This window comes from Sceloporus occidentalis, unplaced genomic scaffold (genome assembly GCF_023333645.1).
Source record: "Sceloporus occidentalis isolate IW3139 unplaced genomic scaffold, rSceOcc1.0.p SCAF_11, whole genome shotgun sequence".
In the NCBI taxonomy this organism is placed as follows: domain Eukaryota; kingdom Metazoa; phylum Chordata; class Lepidosauria; order Squamata; family Phrynosomatidae; genus Sceloporus; species Sceloporus occidentalis.
The window spans coordinates 18967817-18992962 of NW_028316991.1; the positions used below are offsets into that span (position 1 = coordinate 18967817).

At 43.1% G+C, this 25146-nt stretch overlaps 2 protein-coding genes across 2 annotated transcripts; one reads left to right on the forward strand and one right to left on the reverse strand.

Moving 5' to 3' along the window:
• Nucleotides 1–3053: 3053 nt before the first annotated feature.
• Nucleotides 3054–5459, forward strand: LOC149305659 (zinc fingers and homeoboxes protein 2-like). Its single transcript, XM_089477276.1, has one exon. It carries the CDS (start codon nucleotides 3054–3056, stop codon nucleotides 5457–5459), a length of 2406 nt encoding a protein of 801 aa, XP_089333402.1.
• A 6925-nt stretch (nucleotides 5460–12384) lies between these two features.
• LOC149305660 (derlin-1-like) lies at nucleotides 12385–24475 on the reverse strand. Its single transcript, XM_089477405.1, has 8 exons — nucleotides 24323–24475; nucleotides 20392–20503; nucleotides 19963–20027; nucleotides 19019–19045; nucleotides 18292–18387; nucleotides 13720–13772; nucleotides 12917–13027; nucleotides 12385–12523 (listed from the first exon to the last, which is right to left on the reverse strand). The coding sequence occupies exons 1-8, from the start codon at nucleotides 24473–24475 to the stop codon at nucleotides 12385–12387; spliced, it is 756 nt and encodes a 251-aa protein (XP_089333531.1).
• Between the last annotated feature and the right edge of the window lie 671 nt (nucleotides 24476–25146).

Genomic DNA, 25146 nt, shown 5'->3' on the forward strand with positions numbered 1-25146 from the left:
TACGCTATGCATTATGGGGGGGTCCAGTCCTGGTAACATTCTGCTATAGGAAGGGCCGATCCAGCCCCGCAGAATGCACGGGCAAAGCTTTATCGCGCTGCAGCTTGCCTAAAACCCATAATTTAGTTAATAAAGCAGTTAACATTGTAAAAACAAGTGTTTACCTTTTATCATGAAATTTGTGATGTCTACAGATGACATTCACCTGATACTAATCTTCTAAAATTGAGAGCCCCGTGGCCCCTAAAGCAAGCATCGTAAACAATATGCAGCTTTTATGGGAGGCGATGTACGTTGAAGCCACGTTTAGATTGTCCTAACTGTTCTTGTGTATATCCTAAATATCCACAGCTTTTCATACTTTCTGGTTAGTTTCTTTAGCACTCCTGAGGTCTGTGCCGTTTTTGCTTAGAAATGCACGTCCAGGTATTGTCCTCATGTTGTAAGGAATATATGTATATACGTTTCATAAAAATATCCGAAGGTGCCTTTTACTTGTAACGATAGGCTGGCTTCACGTATGGCGCGCTGGTGCCGGCTCAGGCTAGGGCTGCCTCTTAGTGTCCGAAGTCCGGCTAGGAAAAGCGGCACTCGACTGTAACACTGGATTACCCGCACGTAAATCACACTTGGACAGCAGGAGCTGAGGGACACCCACGCTAAACTTTGTTTTCCTGCTGTTCTGCTTCAAGTAACAAAAATCTAATTATCACACTAAAAAAAAAAACTGGGGAAAAAAAAAAATTTGCGTAAACATTCAGATCCCGGGATGCTGCTGAAATGCCCAACATGTTACGCACAACAAAGCAAAAACCCAGCAAATGCTATTTAAAAGCCCCTATCTGAGGCGTGGATCCCGGGACACTATATGGTCATATATCGCTTAGCCCGCAGCTTCGTCACAGTACACCAAGTTTGGCGAATTTCATTTTTCACGGCTATATAACTTAGGGAGTGGAATCAGTGGGACAGAACTTCGCCTTAACCCACTAAGACTCTCAAGCAATTTTTTTTTTTTTTTTTTTTTTTTTATATATATACATAAGGTGAATGCCTTCATCTTGTTAGTGGTAACCACCCTTCCCCCTTCTCACCATTTTTGGGGAGGGGTGTTTGAGAGTCAGGAGCATTGCCTGTGTGACCCAAGGCAATCTGAAACCGTAAGACGTTTCCTCGAGAAACCAAGCCATTTTCCATTTGAATTAGTCACCGACGTGGTCGCTGGTGCAAGACATTGGTTAGTGGTGAGCTCACTGGGGCTTGTCTCCAGCTACAGACATAGAATATTGATGACTCCAGCTGAGTGCTGTCTAGAGGCAAAAGACGATAGTTTCAAAGAGGCTCATCCTGATGACTCACTCCGTCTAGCCATTTTATTACCCTTTAGCCCTCGCAATCTCTTCTGCGGCCTAGTTTCTTCCACGGGGCATTAGCTCACACGTCCCAGTACTTGTCTTTTTGCATTTCTTTTGTTTTTCTGCCAATTCCAGAAAATTCTGTACTTTAAGATTTCTTTCTTCAACTATAACATATATATATATTTTTCAATTAGTGTAACACAAATTATATATTCTAAATGTTTTTATTGGACAACGGGGGCTTTCTTTTGAAACCATATTCATATATGTGACTTTTTTATAATTGCAGTTTTAAAAATAGAGAGAAAAATAATGTATTTGTTCGGTTTTACGTGTATATAAATTGTACACTGCTAGCACAAAGGGAGAAAAATACAGAAAATATATTCATTAACTTGACTTGATTTGCACAGGATTTATTTTGTTCTAATTTTTGGTTTGTTTGTTTTTTTTTTTTTTACCCGTGCCTAACCATATTTCAGAGATTCCCCACTAACCACCAACCCCACAAACTAAAACCAAATAAATATTAAAAAAAAAAAATAGCCCCTTAGTGTCAAGTGATCAAATTCAAAAGTATTATTTGTTATATCTGGGACATAGGACTCTCAAAAACTCACAATCGCAGCAAGAAGGAGAGAGACAAAGGAGCAGTTTGTTTAAAATTGGACCCGTTTTTTTGTTCATGACGTACCCGCTACATCATCCGTCCTGAATGAGTAACGATACCCTGCAAAGTGACGTATAAACTTGTTGGTATTCTTTATAAGCTCATGTTTTATATATTTCTTTGTAATAGATTTTAAAATGCAGTTTAACCCCTTAAGGACAATGGGTTGTCCTTAAACCCATTAAAAACAATGCATTGTACGGGCTTTGTCATGAAGAGGTTAAAAAAAACAGACCTAAAAAATTAGAATTATACCATTTTGTATGGTCTCAGGCTCCACGTACTGAAAACACGTCTTCTGTCTCTTTTTAACTTCACCCTTTGCTGGCAGGTAGTATACTTCCTTATGCACGGTCTTCTCCAGCATCCATGAGGTTGTCCCAGAGTCTCCAGGTGAAGACCCGTGTTGGTTTTCTCTTTCTCCAAGAGAGCTGTGCTTTGTCATGCACACTCCTGTCTACTCTGATACTACCCCCACTAATGACTGTCTATGGGTAGAACTGCCCCTTCATGAAGATCAACGATGGGCATGGTTCTGCGGAATCAACTGCCATCTGACCCAGAAGTTCCGCCAAGGGATATCCTACATAACTGTCCTGCTAGTGATGCTTAAGAAATAAAGATTCAACATTCTCATGTATTGGATGATAAAATATTAAGTGATATGTAGGTTTAGCTACATCCTTTTGTAAAAAGAAAAAAGTACAAAAACAATAAAGCACACCCTAATAGCATATAAATACTAATTTTAACAAATGACCAATATGTGCATACAACAAAACTTTCTGTATTCTGCCTTTGCAACAATGTTGTCGTAAATAGCATTTTTGCATATTAGCCACTTCTATTAGAATTTTTGTTTTTCTCTAGTGTGCCTTTTTAGCTAATTGTTTGTGTTTTGTTTTGTTTTTTTTAGATGCAACGCAGTCTCGATTGATGCTTGAATACGGGGAATAAAATTTTCCTTGCGAGCGGACACAACGTTTGCATTTGTTTTCTATTTGCGTTAACTTATTTAACGCATAATGGCCAGTAAAAGGAAGTCTACCACCCCGTGCATGGTGCGAGCGACCGAGCTCATCGATCAAGAAGACCAAGATATTGATGTTGTGAGGGATGCTGTTTCGCCAAGCGTGGAAACAAAGGATAACTGGGAAAAAGAGAGGTGCAATAAAGACACTGAGATGGTAGAGGAGAAGCCACCACCTGAGAACCAGTCAAAAAAACTTCAAGGTGGTTATGAGTGCAAATACTGTCCATATGTGACACAATATCTCAACGAGTTTACAGAACATGTGGATCTCCAGCACCCAAATGTGATTCTCAATCCCCTTTATGTGTGTGCCGAATGTAACTTTACAACCAAAAAATACGATTCTTTATCGGACCACAATTCGAAATATCACCCCGGAGAAAGTAATTTCAAGTTAAAGTTAATGAAACGCAATAATCAAACCATCTTAGAACAGTCGATCGAGGGCAGTGCCGATGTATCGAGCACCCAAGAACATTTTGACAATGATGAGAACTCGTCTGGGATTTCAGTAAGTAAAATGCCAATCATGAAACCTGGAAAAGCAAGGGGTGATATGAAAAAGGGAAGAAAATTAGAGGAAACGCTGCACGAAAACCAATTTGAAGGGGTTGTAAGCAATGGCATTTTAAATGACATTCATCATCACGATGTCCTGACGCATGTCATGCCGTCTGTTCAACTTCCCCCCAATGTAAACCTTCTTCCAAAGATTCCGGTCCCTTTGAACAGCACCAAGTATAATTCTGCCCTTGATACAAATACAACGTTGATCAACTCTTTCAATAAATTTCCTTACCCGACACAAGCAGAGTTGTCTTGGTTGACAGCAGCCTCAAAACATCCAGAGGAACAAATTAGGATTTGGTTTGCCACCCAGCGGTTGAAGCACGGTATCAGCTGGTCTCCTGAAGAAGTAGAAGAAGCCAGGAAGAAAATGTTTAATGGCACTATACAGTCTGTAACGCAAACCATCACGGTCTTACCCGGTCCTTTGACGACCGCTAAAGTTTCTCAGCCTATCATACAGACAGCCTTGCCGTGTCAGATACTTGGACAGACGGGACTGGTTTTAACTCAAGTTACAAATACCCCTACGGTCACCGTTCCTCAGTTTTCAGCCAACACCAATATTTCCAGTCAAAGCCATAAACGATTGGCACAAACCACCCAAGAAACTTCAGAGCCTAAACGTCAAAACACGACGCAATCGCCGTTGACGCCCAAGTCCAGCGCCGTACCGGTGACCAACAATGAGCGGAAAAAGACCAAGGAACAAATTGCTATTTTGAAGGCTAGTTTTGTAATTAGCCAGTTTCCAGATGACACTGAAATCTATAGGTTGATAGATGCCACCGGACTGTCTAGGAGTGAAATTAAAAAGTGGTTCAGCGATCATCGGTATAGAAGCCAGAGAGGTATTGTCCATATCACTAGTGAATCAATAGCCAGAGAAAGGGTATCGGTAGCGAGGTCAGGGAGACCCTACCATTCGTACCGTGAGCTAGCACCACGGAAACTCACGGAAACAACAGATGAGCAACTCCGTTGTCTTGAGAACAGCTTTCTTAAAAGTTCGTATCCAACACAAACTGAAATCGATCACCTGAAAGCAGAAACAAAATTAAGTAGAAAAGAAATTGACTTGTGGTTTTCTGAAAGACGAAAAATTAGAGATTCCATGGAACAAGCGGTTTTGGATTCAATGGGGTCGGGAAAGACTAATGAAGTAGGACTAGTGAATGGGACCTCAAAACAGACTTGTAAGTTATCTGGCGCTTGGCCACAACCTACAGTTCAGTACAAATCTAAGCAAGAGCAACTACATCTGCTAAAAAGTACCTTTGCAAGGACCCAGTGGCCGTCCCCACAGGAATACGACCAGTTGGCAGCACAGACTGGTCTCGTTAGGACTGAAATAGTCAAATGGTTTAAAGACAATAGATGTGTCCTCCGGACTGGTAGCTTAAGGTGGATGGAACAGTATAGGAAACATTACGAACGCTCACTGGAAGAGCGGAGAAAGTTTATAAAGATGGTTGCGGCCACCACCGTCGGCAAAGACATTCTTACGAGATATTTTCAGGAGTACGGCCAGCTTCATGAAGAGGACCTAGATCTCCTTGTTTTGAAGTCCAAGATGGATTTTGATCAAGTTAGAGTGTACCTCCAGGAGTTGCAGCAACAGGCCATTCTAGACCAGTTGGAGAGCAGCAGCCTAGGGGACCATGGTGTGGACAGCGAGTCTACCGATAAGGATTGGGTCAAAATATCTCATGGAGATGAAGGGGCAATCTCAGATGGTGCTGACAGCTGGGGTCACGCTACTAATGAAACCCCAGAGGAAACGCAAGACTATGACTTTGGAAGTGTACCTAGTGAGAATGCTCACAAATAGGTAATAGTACAGTTTTTAAAAAAAAAAAGTATTTAAAATTTGTATAAAACATGGAATGGCATACATATAGTTAAACCTGTTTTATGTATTGTTTTGCGTGTCTGGTTAATGCAAATGAAAAACTTCAGCATCTTCCTGTGTTACACAACGTATAATGGTAAACCACGACGGCCTTATTTGCGTTTTTTGGGCTTTCCAAGATCTCGTGAAACCTACTAAAACGTGTTTAGAATGGAACCCTGTAGTCTAGCCGAGATCACACAGTACTTGTGTAATGTTTCAGAGGTGCGCCATGCTACCAAAGTGTGTGTAATTTTGGTGAATTCTGCTGGTCACCTGTTAATGTGTATTTCCCCAATTTGTGTCAGATTAACAGATTGCCTGTCCTGTGGGAAGGGCTGATCCGGCCCTGCAGAATGTATAGTTCAATCTGTGAGGATGCTTTTGGGAAACCTCACTGAACTGAATAAAGGGGAGTTGCTGTTCCAACACAACATCCTTAATCAAACTCCCATTTTATTGAGTACCCCCCCACACACACCACCTTTGTAGATACCGTTTTATACCCAGCTGCTTATTTACACTCTTCCGCTAGTGTGAGAACAGGTACAGCCCCCACCATGACGGTATCTTGGGGTTCCGTGCAAGTTTTTCTTTTGTTTTTAGGGAATAAGCGAAAAGCTGTAGACCGAGTGATCACACATTGTGTGTTCGTAGATGTGTTTGCAGGGCAGGCAACGTTCAGTCCAGTGGTCAAGTTTAGCCATTTGACCCTAGTGGGGAGAAAAAAAAAAAAAAACAGTCCAAAATACATTTAATACCAAAGCACATTTCACAAAAAGGAAATGACGAAAGGTCATAATAACCGCCGGAAGCTGTTTTAACTCTAAGCACCCTGGTGTCTATAAGTGGAAATACACAAAATGTTCTGAAATCTTGGGACGGAAGCAGCCTAGGGGACAGATTATATATATATATATATATATATATATATATATATATATATATATATATATATATATATATATTATACCGTATTCGACCTAATATAGGCCGCACTTTTTTTTTTTCTTTTAGCCCTGCTCCGGGCAAGGGTTAGGATCCAGATCCCCCGCAGCACTGCAGGGGACCTGGATCCTACTCTCCGGCAGCCGATGAAGGCCAGCACTTCCTCTGGGGCTTCTATGGTGGAGCACCGGCGTGACATAACTGGCGTGAAAGCTATTGGCTTTCCAAATTTCTGTTTCTAAATAAGATATGCTGACTATGCTGCATAACAGATACCACAAATGTACATGTATTACCGTTCCACTAATGTGTATTTTTTCTTTAAAAATACATTTTTCTTTAAAATAGCACCAAACTTCTAGGATGCGGCCTATATCCGAGCCAATACGGTATATTGTATTTTGCGATTGGGACTCTTCTTGTGGATAAATGTATCTTTCATGAAGACAACAAAAACACCCAGTTAGAATTTTAACAGAGCAAACTTAAATGTTTATTCTTCTGTTGTCATGAACCGGGCCGGCCTGGGGATAAGGTAACGGCCCTTTCTACCACCGGAGTGGTAGATCGGTTGGGCATGGAGGTGCTGTCGGCCAGCGGCCGCTCCGACCCTGGTCATGAATGATCATGTGGTTTGCAGCTTTCAAGCCGAGGAATCCTTTATAAAACCGAACTCTCTGATCTGCTGTAATATATTTAAGTTACTTAACCAGGATCTTAACCATTGTCTTGATGACATATTTATCATTTGACGTAAAAATGCAAATTAAATAATTAACTACAATTCACAGAAGTCAAGTAGACGTGATTCCTAACATTTTTTTAAATGGAAAAATATTATGCGATATTTATTACTGATTTATTTGTTTCTGTCTCTTTCAGGTTAGTGGATCTGACCTTTTTTTTTCCTTCCACCATTTTCATGGAAAATGATATAGAAATATATTTTCTTACTTCGGCTGATGAATCTGACACGTTTGGGACTATATGCTCATCGAACGACTATTATGGCAGCGGTCCTCTGATCACAAATCATGGAAAGTTCTTTTTTTGCCAAAGAACTAAATCCATAAAGACCATGTAAATTCTACATATGGGCCAGACACAGGACTGTTTCGAGTGTAACGGTCAAAACTGCCAACTCCCCCACCCACACCTGCTGTTGGACAGACACATTTGCATTTTTGTATGTATAATTTTTTTTTTTTTTTGCATTATTTAGAATTTAGTAACCACTGAGTTGTCTCCTACCTTCGCTGTGTATATACATCTTTCTTTCTTCCTCTTGGTACCGCTGTATTATTGTGGGACCACTGGCCTTTGCAGAGTGGCGGTTGTGGACAAAGAGATTTTAGCAACATCAAGAAAAAAAAATGCTAAAAAATCAGTGTCTACAAAATGGAATCAAAGTTGATTTTTTTTTTTTTTTTTTTTTTTTTGGGGGCGGGCGTCATGATGGACTTCCCGGCTTTTGCACCTACCCTCTGGTACACCATGGTAGTTTTGTAATTGGTTATGTTCTTGAATAGTTTCATACTTATAAAGGGCTTCCCTGTGAATAAGGATAAACTGGAGCGTTTTCATATATTTAAGTAAACAGAGAGAAATTGCTGTGGAATATGTTTGTGAAATGTCATTTTTGTTTAAAGTGTTAATTTTTTTTTCCCAAAAACCCCATCTTTTTATTTTTAATTTTTTTCCCTGACAGCCTGACAGCGGTGAGCACAACTGAAGACTTTTTTTTTTTTTTTTTGTGTGTGGAATTTTTAGGTATAGTTTAACCCACCTGAGTGCACTTTCGGAATAATGTCCCCCCCCCCCCTTCCAAAATAAACTTGTATATGTTGGAAAATATTGAAATAAGAATAGACTTGTTTGGGGCGGGGGGGGAAGTATCCTTGTTTCAGTATACTGCACAAATATGCTAGGACGTTTAAATAAAAAAAAATCTTTTTTAAAAAAAAGTTTAATTTATTTGTGTTTAGGCCAGACTAAAAGAACCAATCGAGAAAAAATCGGAAAAATCACAACCATGTTAATACTATTTAATAGTAGCACGGTTTTTAACGTTAATGCAGATGTAAATGCTCTGTTCCTCTCTTGAAATTGTGTTTACGTGCATGGGACCCTCTATCTCTGTGATCAGTTGTTAATTATGCCATAATGTCCACCACATTGTAGCCGACTGTTGGACAAACATCCCCTGCCAAAGTCTGGCTGTTGTAAAGTCATGGCTACCACGGCCGTACCAGGGAAGACTCGGTGGCCCCGGCACTTTATGCTGGTGGCTCCTGAATGGCATAGTTGCGTCTACTAACGGCTACCTACTGTGCTGTGTAACAATCCAAATTCCACATCGGATATGGTCTGACAGCTGGCAAATCCAATCATGTAGACTTTGGAGCTGCTAGGGTTTCAACTCTGATGTCTTTATAGAGTTCGGTGACTATATGCCGTGTGTGGTAGGCTCTCTTTATTAATGCCTGAATAATCATGGTGTTTAACTGGAAGCTGAGGCACAAAAGTTGTCTTCAGCCAAAACAGCCAAGCAAAAAAGAGCTAGTCCATATCATTTGATTTTCCCTTTTTCTTTATTTTGTTTGTTTTTGGTTTCTTTTAAAATACTACAGCAACGCAAGTGGTGCTAATTGTCAAATTTAAATCGCCTAAAGTGCTCAGCATTTATTATGAGTTTGGTTTTGCATCAGCTGAATCCAACACTTTACATAAAGTGTTCCGCTGTACCTGAACAGTCGAGTTACCTGAAACAATACTGAGTCAATGAACAGTAGCATAACCAGGAGAGACCTTGTAGAAGAGTAAGCTTTGTAGAGAGATCTGGTGAATTTCCCACTGTACCCACAGTAAACTGGTGCCAGAACCTAATTTGATTTACTAAACGCCATTCCACAATATCTAAAATAAAATGTTACTTGTATCACAAAATGTAACTACTACTCAATCAGCAGAAGATATCGTGCTGAGAAAACATGGGAAGACTGGATGGTCTGAATGGATCTTACCTGCCAAGAAATTCTATTGTTTTTGTTGACTGGTGATAGTTCTCCTCCAGCCATACTTGTACTCCTCTACTTTTCCCAATACCTATGTTGGGCTGGTGCCAATGCTGACTCGCCCTACTATCCAGCCTCTGTTATCATTACGCTACTGTCTGACTCTTGAGCACCTACCGCATATATTCCATGTGTTTTGAGGTTTTATTTTTATTACAAAACTGTGCAGAGTACCTTAATTAAACATGGCTTCCACCCAGCAGCATATTTACCTCGGCCTCTGCCCAGGGCAGCCCCCCCCCCCCAGCCTCTGTCTTCACTAAAAGCGTAGAGGTATGATGTCCTATCCAAACACTCCATATCTTAAAGGTGCACAGTGCCTCTTAATTATCCCTCTGAAGGCTATGCCAGTTCAGCACAGTCCTACATAGAATAAATGGGCCAGGTGGCTAGACCGACCAGATTTCCCTTGTGACCGCCACATTGAGTAGTGGCAACGCTGCCTGGCTGTCCAGTCTTTGGATTGTCCCTTGGTTTTGTAGCAGGGGGCACTGACACTTAAGACCAAGTGGTTTAAAAAACATAAAGCAATATGGGTCATCTGGGAGGGACCCATTAATATCACTTGTTTCAGTGTTGCCCTAGTGGACCCACAATGTCCTCATTCCTAATGCATTGTGGCCAGTGATGTATATATCTTTGGTGCCACCATCCTTCGTGCTGGTTGTTGGGATATGACATCCTGTGCTGGAGCTCCACTTTGTAGGTACATGTGGCGCCAGGACAGAGGTAAGCTATGGAGTGATATGTGATCTCCATTTTAACCAGCCAATTAAGCAAGGGGCACCATAGTGAGCCTAATGGTCCAACAGTGACCATCGTCCGGTCACTGTCCCCTAACCCTTTCGTCCTTGGCCATAAGATGCCACAAACTGTGGTGGAGTCTCATTTGATTTGGCTTTTACGGGTGTTAGTTGTAGACCTCCTTGAATATCACACCTCCCAAAAGATAATTGGGGGGGGAATCCGAAACTGGTTTGTATGTAAATGTCAAACAGCCGACATGTATGTAGCAGAGGTACGGATACACTTGACAGCTGGGGGATGTAGTATCCAGAATGTTTGCAAACAAAATGATATTCCTGGTAATTATTACACATACATTATGTAGTGATTCATCTGACGAGTGTGACAGCAAAAGGGTTCATTATAGGAACTGTAACGGCACAAGAAATATAATTACCCACCCTCTGGAAAAATTATGAATGTTTTCAAGCATTTGTTTTAAAGCAGAGATCAATGTGATCCAAATTGTGTTGTATTGAGTGATTAGGCAGCGTGCCAGCTGTGGCTTTCTTTGATCAGATTTACACTCAAAGGGTACGTGGAATTCTTTATGCCACACAACACGTTCCTAACAAATTAATTTGTTTGCATTAACCCTTTCTTCCCATGTGCTGTGCCTAGCACTGTTAACAATTTATGCAAAACGACATTTTGTTATGACAGTTTATATGAAACCTTTTCCGTGCCACTTAAATACCCTATTCTCAGGTGTTGAATGGGTTAACGTGGGTCATGTTAGCTTGGGCTCAGTTAACTATTTTCTCAGGTGTTTATTGGGTTAATATGTGGTATGGTAATTTAGGCTCAGTTTATTGTATTCTCATGCGCTGAAAGAATCTGGGGTCATCACCCTAAAAGAAAATTGGGCTGGGTGATTAAGACTAAGCCTTTATTTTTTTTTTCCCCTTCACCAAAGAGCAGTATGATAGTCACATAGTATGACACAACACATACAAACTACTAATCTGGGGCAGTTTGAAAACATGAAAAAAAATTACTGTTTTCATATAATACTAGTTAAAAAAAAATAAAAATGGAGGGTTCCCCTTTTAAGAGTAAGGGGCATTTGCCTTTCAGAAGAGTGGAATATTGGATAAATCCAGTGTTGGTTATACCTTTACCTCCTATATATACGTTTTCTACATATTGTGACTTATTTAGCTCAATATTTTAGTCTCAATAACTGGCAAGACCACGATGCGGTTCTGTAATTAAGCAACAAATTAGTCATTACTATGGCAACCAGATTTTCCTGATTAATGGGGATCACGCCAGAATACTACCCAGTGAGTACTGAAACCCTGGCGGAAGTAAATGAGCTGTATTTTCTATGCTTCATAAAATAAACTAACCTGACCCGAGCAGAATGTAAACATATAGATCATAGAAGCAAATACATCAGGCCGTGCTTCCTTTGCCCCACTTCCAGGCTACCACATCCTGCGCTGCATGCGTGGTCTGACATACATTAAGAAGCGTACACTGGGCCGCACATGCAGGAAGGACCTCTGTAACACCGGATGTTGCACAACCCGCGACGCGGACCCGGTTCAGAGGTTCATGACAGCCGCACTACGGATGCATTGTGTGTTCTTTTAAGGTTCCAACCTGAAACATTAGGAATTCTCTGGATTGCTCTTGAGATCAAAATCGTGTTTCGGGCTACACCAAAAGATCCCGAAGCAGCATATTTGAGGATGTAAATAAAATTTTATTTGAAACAGAGAATAATCAACACATCCTTAAGACAAATTTTGCATACCCGCCCTAACGTTTCTTCCATGGTTCAATGCAAACTTTTTATAAGTAACAAAAACAGCATTCAGCTCTGCATATTTCCCTAGGAGTGGGATGTTAACACAAACCCGGGGCAATTTATATTGGCTACACGGTGGTCCGATACAATCACTGTAAATCAGACATGGTGCACAGAGTCTCCATAGCAGCAATAGCTACTTTTTGTCTCTTGTATAAGACTGTTTCCTTACGGGCAGAGTCCTTCTTAAGGTTACAAAAGAAAAGAGTCCCAGCGCAGTAATTCAGTGGCGTTGGTTTCACTAGTCTCCTAATCGAAAACCTTGTCCCCAGTTGTGCCTCCTTCCGCCCGCACCCTGATCGTCCGGCACTCGTCTGGCACTCTCTGGTGGGATTCCAAATCCGGCCACGCCGCCTCTTCGGCTGGGAAACCAGCGGTACCTGAAAGAGCAGAGCGATTTACCCTCAGCGTCTCGCCCATGTACCAGGGAGCTTTCACTTCCAGAAGGATGGAGAAAAAGGCTTTCCCCAAGACTCGAAGGGTAAGGGTCAGCATGCAGAATTAGGGGCACACATTCCCAACAATATCTTAACATATTAAAAGAACGTCACAGTGTATTGTACCAACAATGGGCTGCACCCCCTGAGTAAAGGTGCAGAATCAGGGAAACTGATGTCTTATAGTAGTAAAAGGCGGAAAGCTGTTAATTGTTTTGTCTATAGAGCAAAATCCATGAATGGAAAACAGAACTTCCTTCAAATTAAGTTAAAAGCGGATTAATGAATTGCTGTAAACCGATCACATAAATGTGAAATTCCATATTTAATACTTACAGGAACTGTGGAGTGGACAAAAAGCTTCTTCCGCCTAAATCCATGGGGTACTTAAACATCAAAAAGAAGTAGAGGTGTCCCACTAGGTTACCGATGAGCTCATCAACAACCCTAAACAAATGACATCACAGGCCAGATTTAGAACATTTCTCCTTGTGACTTACAAACATTAAAATGTATATACTGGCTAAAAGGGAAACCAAAAGGAAAAGAAATGCCGGTTCATCTCCACGGCTTCACAATCAAGTTTTTCCTTCAGCTGCCTGCTGGGCTTTCGGGTTTTTTTGTGGTTATTTATACCTAGCGAAATAGACAAACGTATCCATTCTGCCCCTCCTGAGATTAGATTTGAAAATGTATTTCCCGGGTAATAATTTAGAGTCATGTATGAAATGCGTCGGGTCCACAAAGAATATTAGAGATTGCCTAAACGGGCAAATAGGAGGTTCTCAAAAATGCTTGGTTTATTAGGAGAAGGAAATATGGAGTTCTGTCTAATATGAAAAAAAAACATCATTTTACCTACTATAGAGACTTACAAGATTCATTGACTTCTTTAGTATGCTAAACAAATAAACCTTACCGGCTTTTTTTTCGTTTCATTGTTTCCGCTGAAGGCTTTATTACATAGAAACAAAACATTTAAGAAGTGTCTATTTCAAGGTAATAGTCTGCTTTTGTGTCACATTGTAAAAGTAGTATTTCTAGGAAGGGTTCCGGTATTCAACCTCACTGGGAATTACGTTTATAGTGCTGCGTTTAGCTAAAGTTTTTTAAAACTTAAATTCAAAGCAAATACTTACGATCCACTGATTATGTAGTTGAATCCGAGAAGGACCCAAGGTAAGTAGCGAGCCTGTTGCACCAGAAAAGAAAATAGAAAAAAATATTTGTCGTTACCTAGTCATGGTTTTCTATGTTCTACACGAATAAATATACAGTGTGCCTAAGGCTGCAAATATAGTTAATGGACCAGTTAAATATTATAATAGAGGCAGCATAAAACAGGAAGTTCTACTTACCGAGAGAGCTTCTTTTCCCTGCCAATCCCTGGTGACACTAAGGATAGACTCCTCCTCCGTACCTGAGATAGAGCAGGACTCAAAACTTTAAAAGGGCCCTCCCCTCCTACTAACACCAGTGAATACCAAAGACCACACAGGAAAAGCAATCCGATGCAACAAAATTTATTGAAAGGAAGGGAGGGAACAAAACCGTGTCACCAGGGATTGGCAGGGAAAAGAAGCTCTCGGTAAGTAGAACTTCCTGTTTCCCTGCCATCCCAGGTGACACTAAGGATAGATGTACCAAAGCAGAAGGGTGAGAAAACTTAAGTAGACAAAACAGCCTCAAGGACTTTCCGACCAAAAAGAGTCCTCCTGAGTCATCTGGTCGAGACGATAATGCTGTACAAAAGCGTGGAGAGTTTGCCAAGTAGCCGCCTTGCAGATCTGGTCAGGCGAAAGACAACATCTTTCGGCCCAGGAAGTGGGGACCGCCCTAGTAGAGTGGGCACGGATCCCCACAGGAGCAGGCTGGCCAGCCGCAGAATATGCTAAGTTGATGGCGGCAACAATCCACTTAGCAATGGAAGACTTGGAGATGCTGACACCCCTGTTGGGCCCCGAAGAGGCCACAAACAAACGAGAGGACTGACGTATGGGCAGAGTCCGTTCCAAATAGATGGTGAGGCATCTCTTCAGATCGAGAGTGTGAAGAGCTGCTTCTTCAGCTGAGCCAGGAGCAGGAAAAAAGGTAGGTAGCACGATCTCCTGGTTCTTGTGGAAAGCCGACTGAACCTTGGGTGCAAACAAAAAAAAACGGAGAAACGGTTCCTTCATAGACAAAGCCTGAAGTTCACAAATCCGACGAGCAGAAGTAATGGCTGCCAAAAAGGCTGTCTTCAGCGATAGAAGATACAGAGAAACAGACTGAAGAGGCTCAAAAGGAGGTAATGTAAGTCTACGAAGGACGAGATTCAAGTCCCATGGAACCATCCTGGTAACAGAACGAGGACGCATCCGGACGATGGCCTTGGCAAAACGTCTGACCGCAGGCAGAGATATAAGCTCGAACCCCAGGAGAGCACTGATGGCAGAAATATGCACCCTGATAGTGGAAGGTTGAAGTCCACTGTCGAATCCCTCTTGGAAGAAGTCCAAAATGGAGGCCGAGTAACAGGAAGATGGCAAAATTCCCTTGGAACAACACCAACCCCGAAATCTCTTCCAGATCTTAATGTATCGCAGAGAGGTAACCTTCTTTCTACTCTGCAGAAGCGTCTCAGCCACAGGAAAAGAAAATCTCCAGGCCGTCAGGTGGAACATGGCAAGGTTTGGGTGTAGGAACGAACCCTGATGCAGAAGGTCTCTCCAGAGCTTCAGAGGGGGAGAGAGACTTAGAGTGATCAAGTCCCAATACCAGACTCGCTTCGTGCAGTCTGGTGCTATCAGGATCACGGAGGCATGGTCCATCTTGATTTTCTGTAGGACCCTGGAGACCAGAGCAAACGGAGGAAAAACGTAGGCGAGACGGAAATTCCATTCCTGTGCGAAGCCATCTATCGCCAAGGGATGATCCTGAGGCCTGAGGTAAAAGAAGACAGGAATCTGAGTATTGTCTCTGGATGCCATAAGGTCGATCTCGGGTAAGCCCCACCGTTAGACGATGAGGTCGAAGGCCGCCGGATGCCGAGCCCACTCGCCACTCAGCACAGGAGTTCTGTTCAGGAAATCCGCTTGAGAATTTAGAGTTCCCCTGAGGTGGACAGAGTCATGTGACGGGACTCTGCCCAAAAGGAAATCCTGAGCGATATACGGAGAAGTCGAGGACTTCTTGTGCCCCGTCTGTTGACATAGGCTACCGCTGCCTGATTGTCAGAGCGAAAAATGTCCTTGCCGGCGAGCAGATGCTCCCAGTGATGGAGAGCTTTCTACTGCAAGCAACTCCAGACAGTTCAAGGGAAGAAGTTTCGTAGCTGGAGACCAGAGACCCTGCACGAACAGGTCCTGAAACGTAGCTCCCCATCCTCTGATGTTGGCGTCGGTGGTGAGAAGTACCTTGGAGACAGGAGACCAACTCCTCCCTGCAGCGAGGATATCCCGTTGGAGCCACCAGGAGAGGGAAGCTCTGACATGCCGAGGAGGACAGACATGCCGGTCCAGAGCCAATGGGTTGTCTTCTAGATGGTTGAGGACGAATCTTTGAAGAACTCTCGTGTGGGCCAGAGCCCAGGGCACCGCATACTTTGCGGAGACCATCTTGCCCAGCAGGGACATGCATAACCGTAAGGAGCTGCGGTGTGCAGAGCGAATCCTGCGTACTAGGAATCGAATTCCCTTGATCCTGGCAGGAGGAAGGAAAGCTTTCGCGGAGCCGGAATCCAGGCGAAGACCCAGGAACACTAGCTGTTGAGAGGGAACGGTGCAGGATTTGTCCCAGTTCAGAATCCAGCCGAGATCTTGCAACGTGTTGACCACCGTAGAAAGGTGAGCCCGAAGAATCGGCGCTGACCGGGCATGGATAAGCCAATCGTCCAGATAATTAATGACTGAGATTCCCTGAACTCGGAGACGGGCCGCCACGACTGCCAAGAGTTTCGTGAAGACTCTTGGGGCCGCTAACAATCCGAATGGAAGGGCTTGAAACTGAAAGTGCTGGACAGCTGTACCCTGAGGAATCGCCACTCTCAGGAAACGTTGATGAGATGGATGTTTGGGATCATGGAAATATGCATCCTTCAGCTCTAAAGAAGCCATGAAGTCGTTGAGGCATAAGGTGTCGAGAGTGGATGTTACGGTTTCCATCTTGAACCGGACGAACTGGAAGGTGACTGTTCAAAAATCGCAAGTCTGTGATTAGGCGAAGACCTCCCGGTCTCTTGGGGACCAGAAAAAACAGAGAATAAACCCCTTGACCCAGTTCTGGCCAAGAGACAGGAACCAGGACTCTGAGGTCTGTCAGCTGCTGAATGGTAGATAACAGGACCGACCGCCTTGCCTGGTCTGGAGGAAGGTGGGAGATCAAAAAACGGTCTGAAGGTATGGTCCGATAGCCGTGCGATCCCAAGGATCTCGGGTGAGTGAAAACCAACTGTCCCTGAAAAATCGGAGCCTTCCTCCCACCGGAATGGAGGAGGTGTCATGCAGCGTTCTTGGGGTCTTCAAACGCTTTGGGGAAGGTGATTCTGTCAAATCTCCCCCTTCCACGAGGGAATCTGACTCGGAAGCTTTGTTCTCTGGACGAGGGGTTGAATCTAGAACCATGGGCTCTAGATTGTCCTGGGAATTCTGACCGAGAACGAGGCTTGGAACGCACAACCGGAAGTGCGAAAGCCCGAAACCGGAAGTCGGCAAACTCCAATATGGCCGCTGTAGTAAGCCGCAACAGCAGCGTGAAGCCTCTGAATCACAGACCGGCAAGCCTCCCTGGACATAGGAGGTGCCGGCATACACGCTGGCTACTCCCCAAACACAGCCGGGACGCAGCCGAGACAGCGGCGCCGCAGCCGCGAACACGGGACCAAGCGCTGGGCGACGCAGTACCAGCCATTCGGCAAAGGTACAAGGTATCCCCCAGGAATGGGGGCTTAGCCCGGGGAAAACGGCTCAACCTAGAGCTGGAGAAAACAAAAAAAGGGAGTCCCCCTACCTGATGTAGGGCAGGAAAAAAACTGGTGTTAGTAGGAGGGGAGGGCCCTTTTAAAGTTTTGAGTCCTGCCCTATCTCAGGTACGGAGGAGGAGTCTATCCTTAGTGTCACCTGGGATGGCAGGGAAATAATGTTATCACAACAAGTAGTTTCAGTCCTGCAACAGCACCAAATCTACCTTGGCTTCTTAACCCCTTAAGGACTAGTGATGTAGGGGTTATGTCACAATAATAATAATAAAAAACTGGTCCTGGAGGACCAAGGACGTATCCCCTATGCCATGGAGTTTTAGCACTGTCGGGGTTAAATCCCAGCCGGTGACCTGAGATCAGGCTGTCTAATTTGACAGTCTAAACTTCCCCTGACAGCTGGGGCCAAAATTGGTGGCCCCAAGCTGTCAAAATGAGAAAGCACACTAATTGAGCGCCGTTACATTCTATTTAAATGCCCAGATATTGCCAGGGATTCCTTTTGATGCGGCAAAGACATGTGGGGGCTGTAGTGTATTTCACTGACTGAACGCAGTCATTGATTGATCAGTCATTGTGTGTGCGGGTATGCTGCAGACCTATAACACAGGTGTCATAGGGATCAGTGGGCTCCTCATAGGATTTCCCCTACCCGGGGAGCGTTAATTAGTTTTGATGGCAAGAGCGTTTCCAAAATTGATGTGCTATTTGCATGAATTTTTTCAATCAATTCTTTCCACAAGCTTGGGTACCGTACCTTAAACTTTGTTCCAAACCAGAATGACACAACTGTGTCTTTGTTCATTTGGGACCAGACATAAAGAACTGACATGATCAGGGGAATCATCAGAAGCTGAAAGAAAAAAAACAAAACGAATAAGTCACCTGATACCTGGGGCGCGGGGCACATGTTTCACTCCGGGAGCACAGGCCTCATCGCTTTGTTATAGAGAGATTTTGAGACAAACCTATAAATTATTTAGCTAGGGAAACACAATCTTTGCTTCAACATGAGCATAGAGATCTAATTTAAGACAACCCATGCATTTCTCACCACCCCCGTCGTTATGCCAGAGGGTGATGGCAGTCGCGGTGCACAACCGCTCATGGGTTTGTTTTTTTTATTTCAAAATACATTAATGAATGTATGTGCTTTTATTTTATTTTTCATGGAAGGTATTTCAGAGTGGGGGCATCTGATGTCACAATCACTGATCCTAGCATATCAGGCTGCCGGCGCCAGGAACTGATTTCTGCCTACAATTACACAACAGAAAGTTTTTTTGTCTGTGATCATGTGATATATGGCTGGCCTTGATGGCATTGATTTGGGATGTATGGTTGGCATCGAGGGTTAAACCTGTCCTTATTGATGCCTATGTCATACATTTTCTTGTGGGCACCATTGAACCAACGCACAGGAGGGAAAACACCCTGTGAATGAGTGACCCATGTATATCACATCTGCATATCAAACACCTTACCTGCTTATCCATGATCACTCCAGATATCTTATGTCGCACGGGTCAAAGCAAATCAACACAACATTTATATTTACAAACAAGGTGAAGTTAGATTTAGTTTCTGAAAGAAACACATTCTAGAAAACCTGATAGGAATTTTATTAAAAAATCCTCTACATGTTTAGCATGGAAATTTGTACTGTAACAGCCTTGGCCTCCAGTATCATCAATATGCAGATGATACCCAAATCTACCCGCCTTCTCGTGATCTCTCCGTCTCTCATGTCCCGTATTACCAACTGCTTGTCTGCTATTTCTTCAGTAAACTGAACTCACTATTTTCCCTCCTTCAATCTCCACCCCAGTACCTGAAGTCTCCATCACCATTAACAACACGACTATCTCTCTACAAACCAGGCCCGATACCTCAGGGTCATCCTTGACTCAAACCTCTCCTTCATTCCTCACATTCAGTCCCTTGCCAGATCCCGACGCTTGCACCTAAAAGAAAACATCTCTCGCATCCGCCCATTCCTGGTTCATTCCCTTATTTCCCGTCTTGACTACTGCAACACTCTTCTGGTTGGCATTCCACTGACTCGACTCTCTCCTCCACAGCCTGTCCTAAATGCTGCTGCTAGGCTTATCTTAGAGCTTGAGTAGAGAGACTCAAGCTCCCTTAACACATCTCCAATGATCGATCTACTTGGCTATCAAAACCCATCTATATCGTATCTTGGCAAATAGCTTGTTTCTAAGTTACTAATATAAGCTTCACAAATATTAAAGAATGTGTTTTAAAGACTATAGCAGAGTAATAAACCCAACTATTAAAGCAAATGGTTGTATTATCCCGTTATACCTTAACATGAACCTTCCCACTAAAATACATTCATTCTAAAGTTCCTTTACAGATACAGTTTGCATTCATTTATATATATTTCTTTATATCGTGTAAAGGATACAACAATGCAGATCCAATTAAAGAGGAGCATGAACATATAATCCGCAGGCCGTCCATCAAACACACCTGCAACAGAAGAGAAAGACAATACATTTATATTCCGGGTGGCCTTGCGGCTTTAACTATTATGCTCAGCCCTCCATGCCATGAATCCAACGCCATATTTACATAATTTGTAGGTTGAAAAAGATAAGAAAAGTTTGAGCTTCACCAAAGTCTGCCCACCTTTGGCCCTCTCGTTGGAGGCTCCCACAGTACTTGAAGTCACTACCTCCCAAGGTAACACGCCTTAACTTTCCCATGAATGATTTATTTCTGTGTATTTATAAAGGGCAGTTCCAGGAGGAATACATTTCCTACACTTCTCAGACACCGACATGGTTATCAGAGAACAGAACAATGCCGAATAAAGGAAAAAAGTATTACAAACCCGTCTCAAGCCGCGTGGAATACTGATAGAGGAAATATAAATTCACCATGTACAAAAAGCCCGTCGCGGGTCCCACAGGGAAGTAAAACGTGGCAGTTATCGGCCTCCATATCTGTTCAAAATAAAACATAAGAAAGATGTAAACCGATTGATTTACCCGTCAAAAGAAAAAAAACCTCAAACACAATATCGTTTATTAATCAGCATTACTTTACTTACTGCTTGTCTGTGTACAGGTAATGTATGTATTTTATAATGGCTAGTTAGAACGTTTCATTGAGCGTAACACATGAAGCGGGCTCTGCCTTCCAGACAACTCTTGATGACGGCTCCAAAAGCCAGAAAAGTACAATATGGGGTCAGAACTAGAATTTGATGGCAGATAAGAACAATTCAGCCCATCCGCTCTGCCCATTTTTACTGCTAGAAGTCTTATTATTTTATTATTTATTGTTTTATATAGCGCCATCAAATTCCGTAGCGATGTACAATGGGTAGACAGGACATAACGAGTAGCATGTATCATAACAAATTGACTTACAGAGACAACTTATATCCAAGAGCCATATGCCTATCCCATGCATGTTTAAATTCCCAATGTATTTTAACTTCCCAACTGCATTATTTTATAGTTATTAATGTTAAACTACAGCACCACACTCTTCCATGCTTCTAAGAAAGAACTTCCCCCTGTGAAGTAAAGGCATCAAGTATTATGGAAATGCAGAGATACTCTTTGTAGATGTACTAAACAATTTACGAACTACAGGGGTTTTTATACATTCAAAGGCACTACATTGTTATATGGTAGTTCCCCGGTTATCTTGGCTATTTTAGTATCATTTAAATCTATATACCGTAATTAAAAGAAGCTACTATATCGCAGGAGACCTTCTTCATACTTGTACAGGTGCTTCCTATTTAACTTCCTTATTGTGAAACGGTATGAGATCTCCCAGCAGAAAAAAATTAATGCTACCCCAGACCAAGGTACAGGACGCAGACCGTCCATGACGAAGTGTACTTAACCCATTCTATGAGATTACGCCATACTTATCTTACCTATACGGAAAGATTATGTAACAAGCATACCATGTTCAGTGACTCAATACGCTTTATGGGGTGTATCACCATCACGTATACCCCATTTTTATTAATTAAATAACAAAAACATGAAAATATCTATGTGCTATCCTCAATCACATATACATTGGAACATAACAGCAAACAAGAAGTGATATAGCGTGTTTCAGAGAAAAAAAATTATATACTGAAGATTGGTCTCAGACATCCGACATATAAGGACATAAACATTAAAAAAACAAATATAGCGTAATATTGCAAAGATATTGCGCTAAATAGAACACTCCAACGTACTCACATTTAAGTTGGAGCGCAAAATACTTATCAGAAAGTTGAGGGTTAAAATATACGTAAATAAATCAGCAGGTGGTATCCTAAAACCAGTGATTTAATCAGTAGGAAATCTTACATGTACCATCCGCAGCTCCAAAAGTGTAACCAAATATTTGTGCACGCGAAATGGTAAAGATAAAATAATAATAATAAATAAATAAAAGTCTCAAATTCCTTAATGCGACGCGTTTCGCTCTTCAATACGATTCCTCCAGGTTTTAGGACACCACCTGCTGACTGGAGTATCTTTTAACCCTCAACTTGCTGAAGAGATCTGGGACCTACCCCTTCAAAATTCACTCCGACGTATATGTTTATGTCCTTATATGTGGAATATCCGAGACCAAACTTCAGTATACAATTGGGTGAATTATTATTTTTGTTTTCTGAAGCGCACCATATCACTATTACCGGTATATTCATTATATGATGGTTGGAATAGTTCTCTAGACTGTTAGATTCTGAGCAGGGCCATTATTACCCAACGTATCGGTTTGTCTTAGCTGTCCAAAATACCCTTCGTCTTCTAATCGGGGTTGTCTTATAATCAGACCTCAAATAGAGGTCTGATTATGAGACTAAGATCCAGATCCCCCGCACCGCTGCAGGGGACCTGGATCCTCCTGTGCCCCCCCCCCCATTTAACACCCCCCCACACACACTTACCGGTGCTTCCTGCTGTATTGCCGGGGCAGCGGGTTGACGTCTACGCGATCCGCATACACAACGTCCGCTGCAGCCGGAAGGAGGTGTGGCTAGCAGCGGGGGTTGTCTGCGTCTGTCGCGCATACCTTCCCCGGCTGTCAGAGATCAGAGTTCCCCACACCGGTGCCGCACTCTGATCTCTGACAGCCGGGGAAGGTATGCGCGACGGACGCAGACAAACCCCCGCTGCCAACTCCACCTCCTTCCGGCTGCAGTGGAAGGAGACGTCAACCCGCTGCCCCAGCAATACAGCAAGAAATTGGAAGTGTGTGTGTGTGTGTGTGTTAAATGGGGGCATAGGGCATTTCTGGAATGCCTTATACCCCTATATGCCGCATTTCAGGAGGCAGAGTGCTCTATTAAATGCCCCCTTAACGCCACTCTGCCTCCTGAAATGCCTCCCTATATGCCACTCTGCCCCATAATATGCATTTTAACCCCCTAAATGCCAGAATGGGATATAGGGGTATAAGGCATTTCTGGAGGCAGAGTGGCACATAGGGGGTCAAAAGGCATACCATGGGGCACAGTGGCATATAGAGGGTTAAAAGGCATATCATGGGCCACAGTGCCATATTGGTGTGGCAAGCCTGGGGGCAGATGTGCGTAACTGGGGGACAGGTTGGAAAATACAAGGAAATAAAAACAAAAAAAATATTTTTCTCAATCATAGCTTTTATTTAAAAAAATAGTTTACATGAATTAACATTTACTGGTAAAACTTTTTTCCTTTAGGGTCGTCTTATATTCAGGCTCTTTTTTTCCTAAGTTAATATTCAGATTTTGGGGGGTCGTCTTATAATCGAGCAAATACGGTATGTTGTACTATATGTAGTGCTCCCCATACAGCACTACCATCCAGTTATACCAGGGGCGCCCAACCTGCGGCCCTCTAGCTGCTGCAGAACTACATCTCCCATAATGCTCTTTCAGCTAAGGGGCTAGCTGAGGAGTATGGGATATGTAGTCCTGCAGCAGCTGGAGGGCCGCAGGTTGGACGCCCCTGAGCTATGATTTACTTTTCTTGGTAGAGGGGACAGTAGGTACTAATACGCAACAAGAAATATTAAACTCACATTTTCAATGTATGCTCTACATTATTATTTTGCTCTTTTACATAGAACCATCATATAAGAACCATTCGGCCCATATAGTCTGCCCTTCTTAAAGACTTGATCTTAGATTCAAGAGCCATATACCCATTACCATGCATGTTTAAATTGCCTCATTGGATTAGCGCGGTACCCCTTCTGCAGCTCAGTATCATATATATATATATATATATATATATATACATATATATACATACATACACACACACACACACACATACACTTCCCATTTGAAATACTTCTGTGTCTAGGTTTGAAGTGCATTTAATGATAATAGAAATAGCAGTTTATGGTAAATGTTGCACTGTTGTAATGTATCCAGTTTTGTACAGAAAAGGCATTCATCACGTTGAGCTGCGGCCTCTAACAAGCGTCCCTTTCCAAAACATCCCCGATATCAGGTGTCAGCGGGGAGATCATCTGCAGGAGAACTGATCACATACACAATACCGGTATTTATCACCCTACTGTGAACGGCATTATGACCTATACACCCTGCAAGTGTACAGATCAAGTAGACGGAATCAGCCGCCGATACAAGCGATAATCCGCCTGTCGCGGTCAGAAACGGCTCCCCTTTCGATTACGCCGAATGCAGCTCTTGCTCAGCCAGCCCAATGGAAGGTCATCACGTGATATACATCCATCCAGAGGCCGTCTACACCTGACCCTACCCATGTGTGTGTGGGGTCACTGACCTGGAAATTGTGCAGGAAGGCCTCGGGCCACAGCACCAGGTACAGGGGATTGATTAAACCCAGCTTCGCCACCAGCGGCACCGCCACCGAGCACGCGAACCAGTAACGGGTAACCAGGGGGACGCTGCGGAACCAGTCCCCGAGTTCAGACATGGCTGAGGGTGCCGGAGGACCGGCAGCCGGTCCCGTTATTTCGCACCGGTGCCTCAGACGGCCTGTCAAGCGTCGTTCTTGCGCGCTGCACTGACGTGTCCGTTCCGAATTCGGCAACTCCCGGCGCACGCGCGTCACCCTTACCCGGATTTCCGGTCTGCCGTGAAACCACACCCCGCAAGGAGGATCACTGGAGGAACGAAGTTGAGCCCCGAGTTAGGCGTGATCGTGATGGGGTTGTTGGGTTAAGAATTGGCACTCTCATCACGCACAGCCAATTTACAGTAACAGGCCGAAATTATTTGGACTGCTCTCTTAATAAGGTCACTAGATATTCCCAAACAAAATTTTAGCAAGACATTACATTTGAAGACAGTTTATTCAGAGAGAAACACGTTTTAAATAGTCATGTTTTCTCCTGTGTGATGGTTGAGCGGGTGAAATCTATCTAAACATCACGTGACTGTCTGCAATCGTGACTGAAAATACCCTGTTATGTCAGACCTTTTCCCTTGTCCAAAATGTCAAAATCTCTCTGAAAACCTACTTCAGCAAACAACCTTTCCTCCTAACATCTGCAGATCAACCTGATTTCATCCCCTCGTCCCTGTCCAAGCGGATTTCTCCTGCTGTTTCACCTCCCCCTCATCCGCTGACTAGATTGTAAGCTC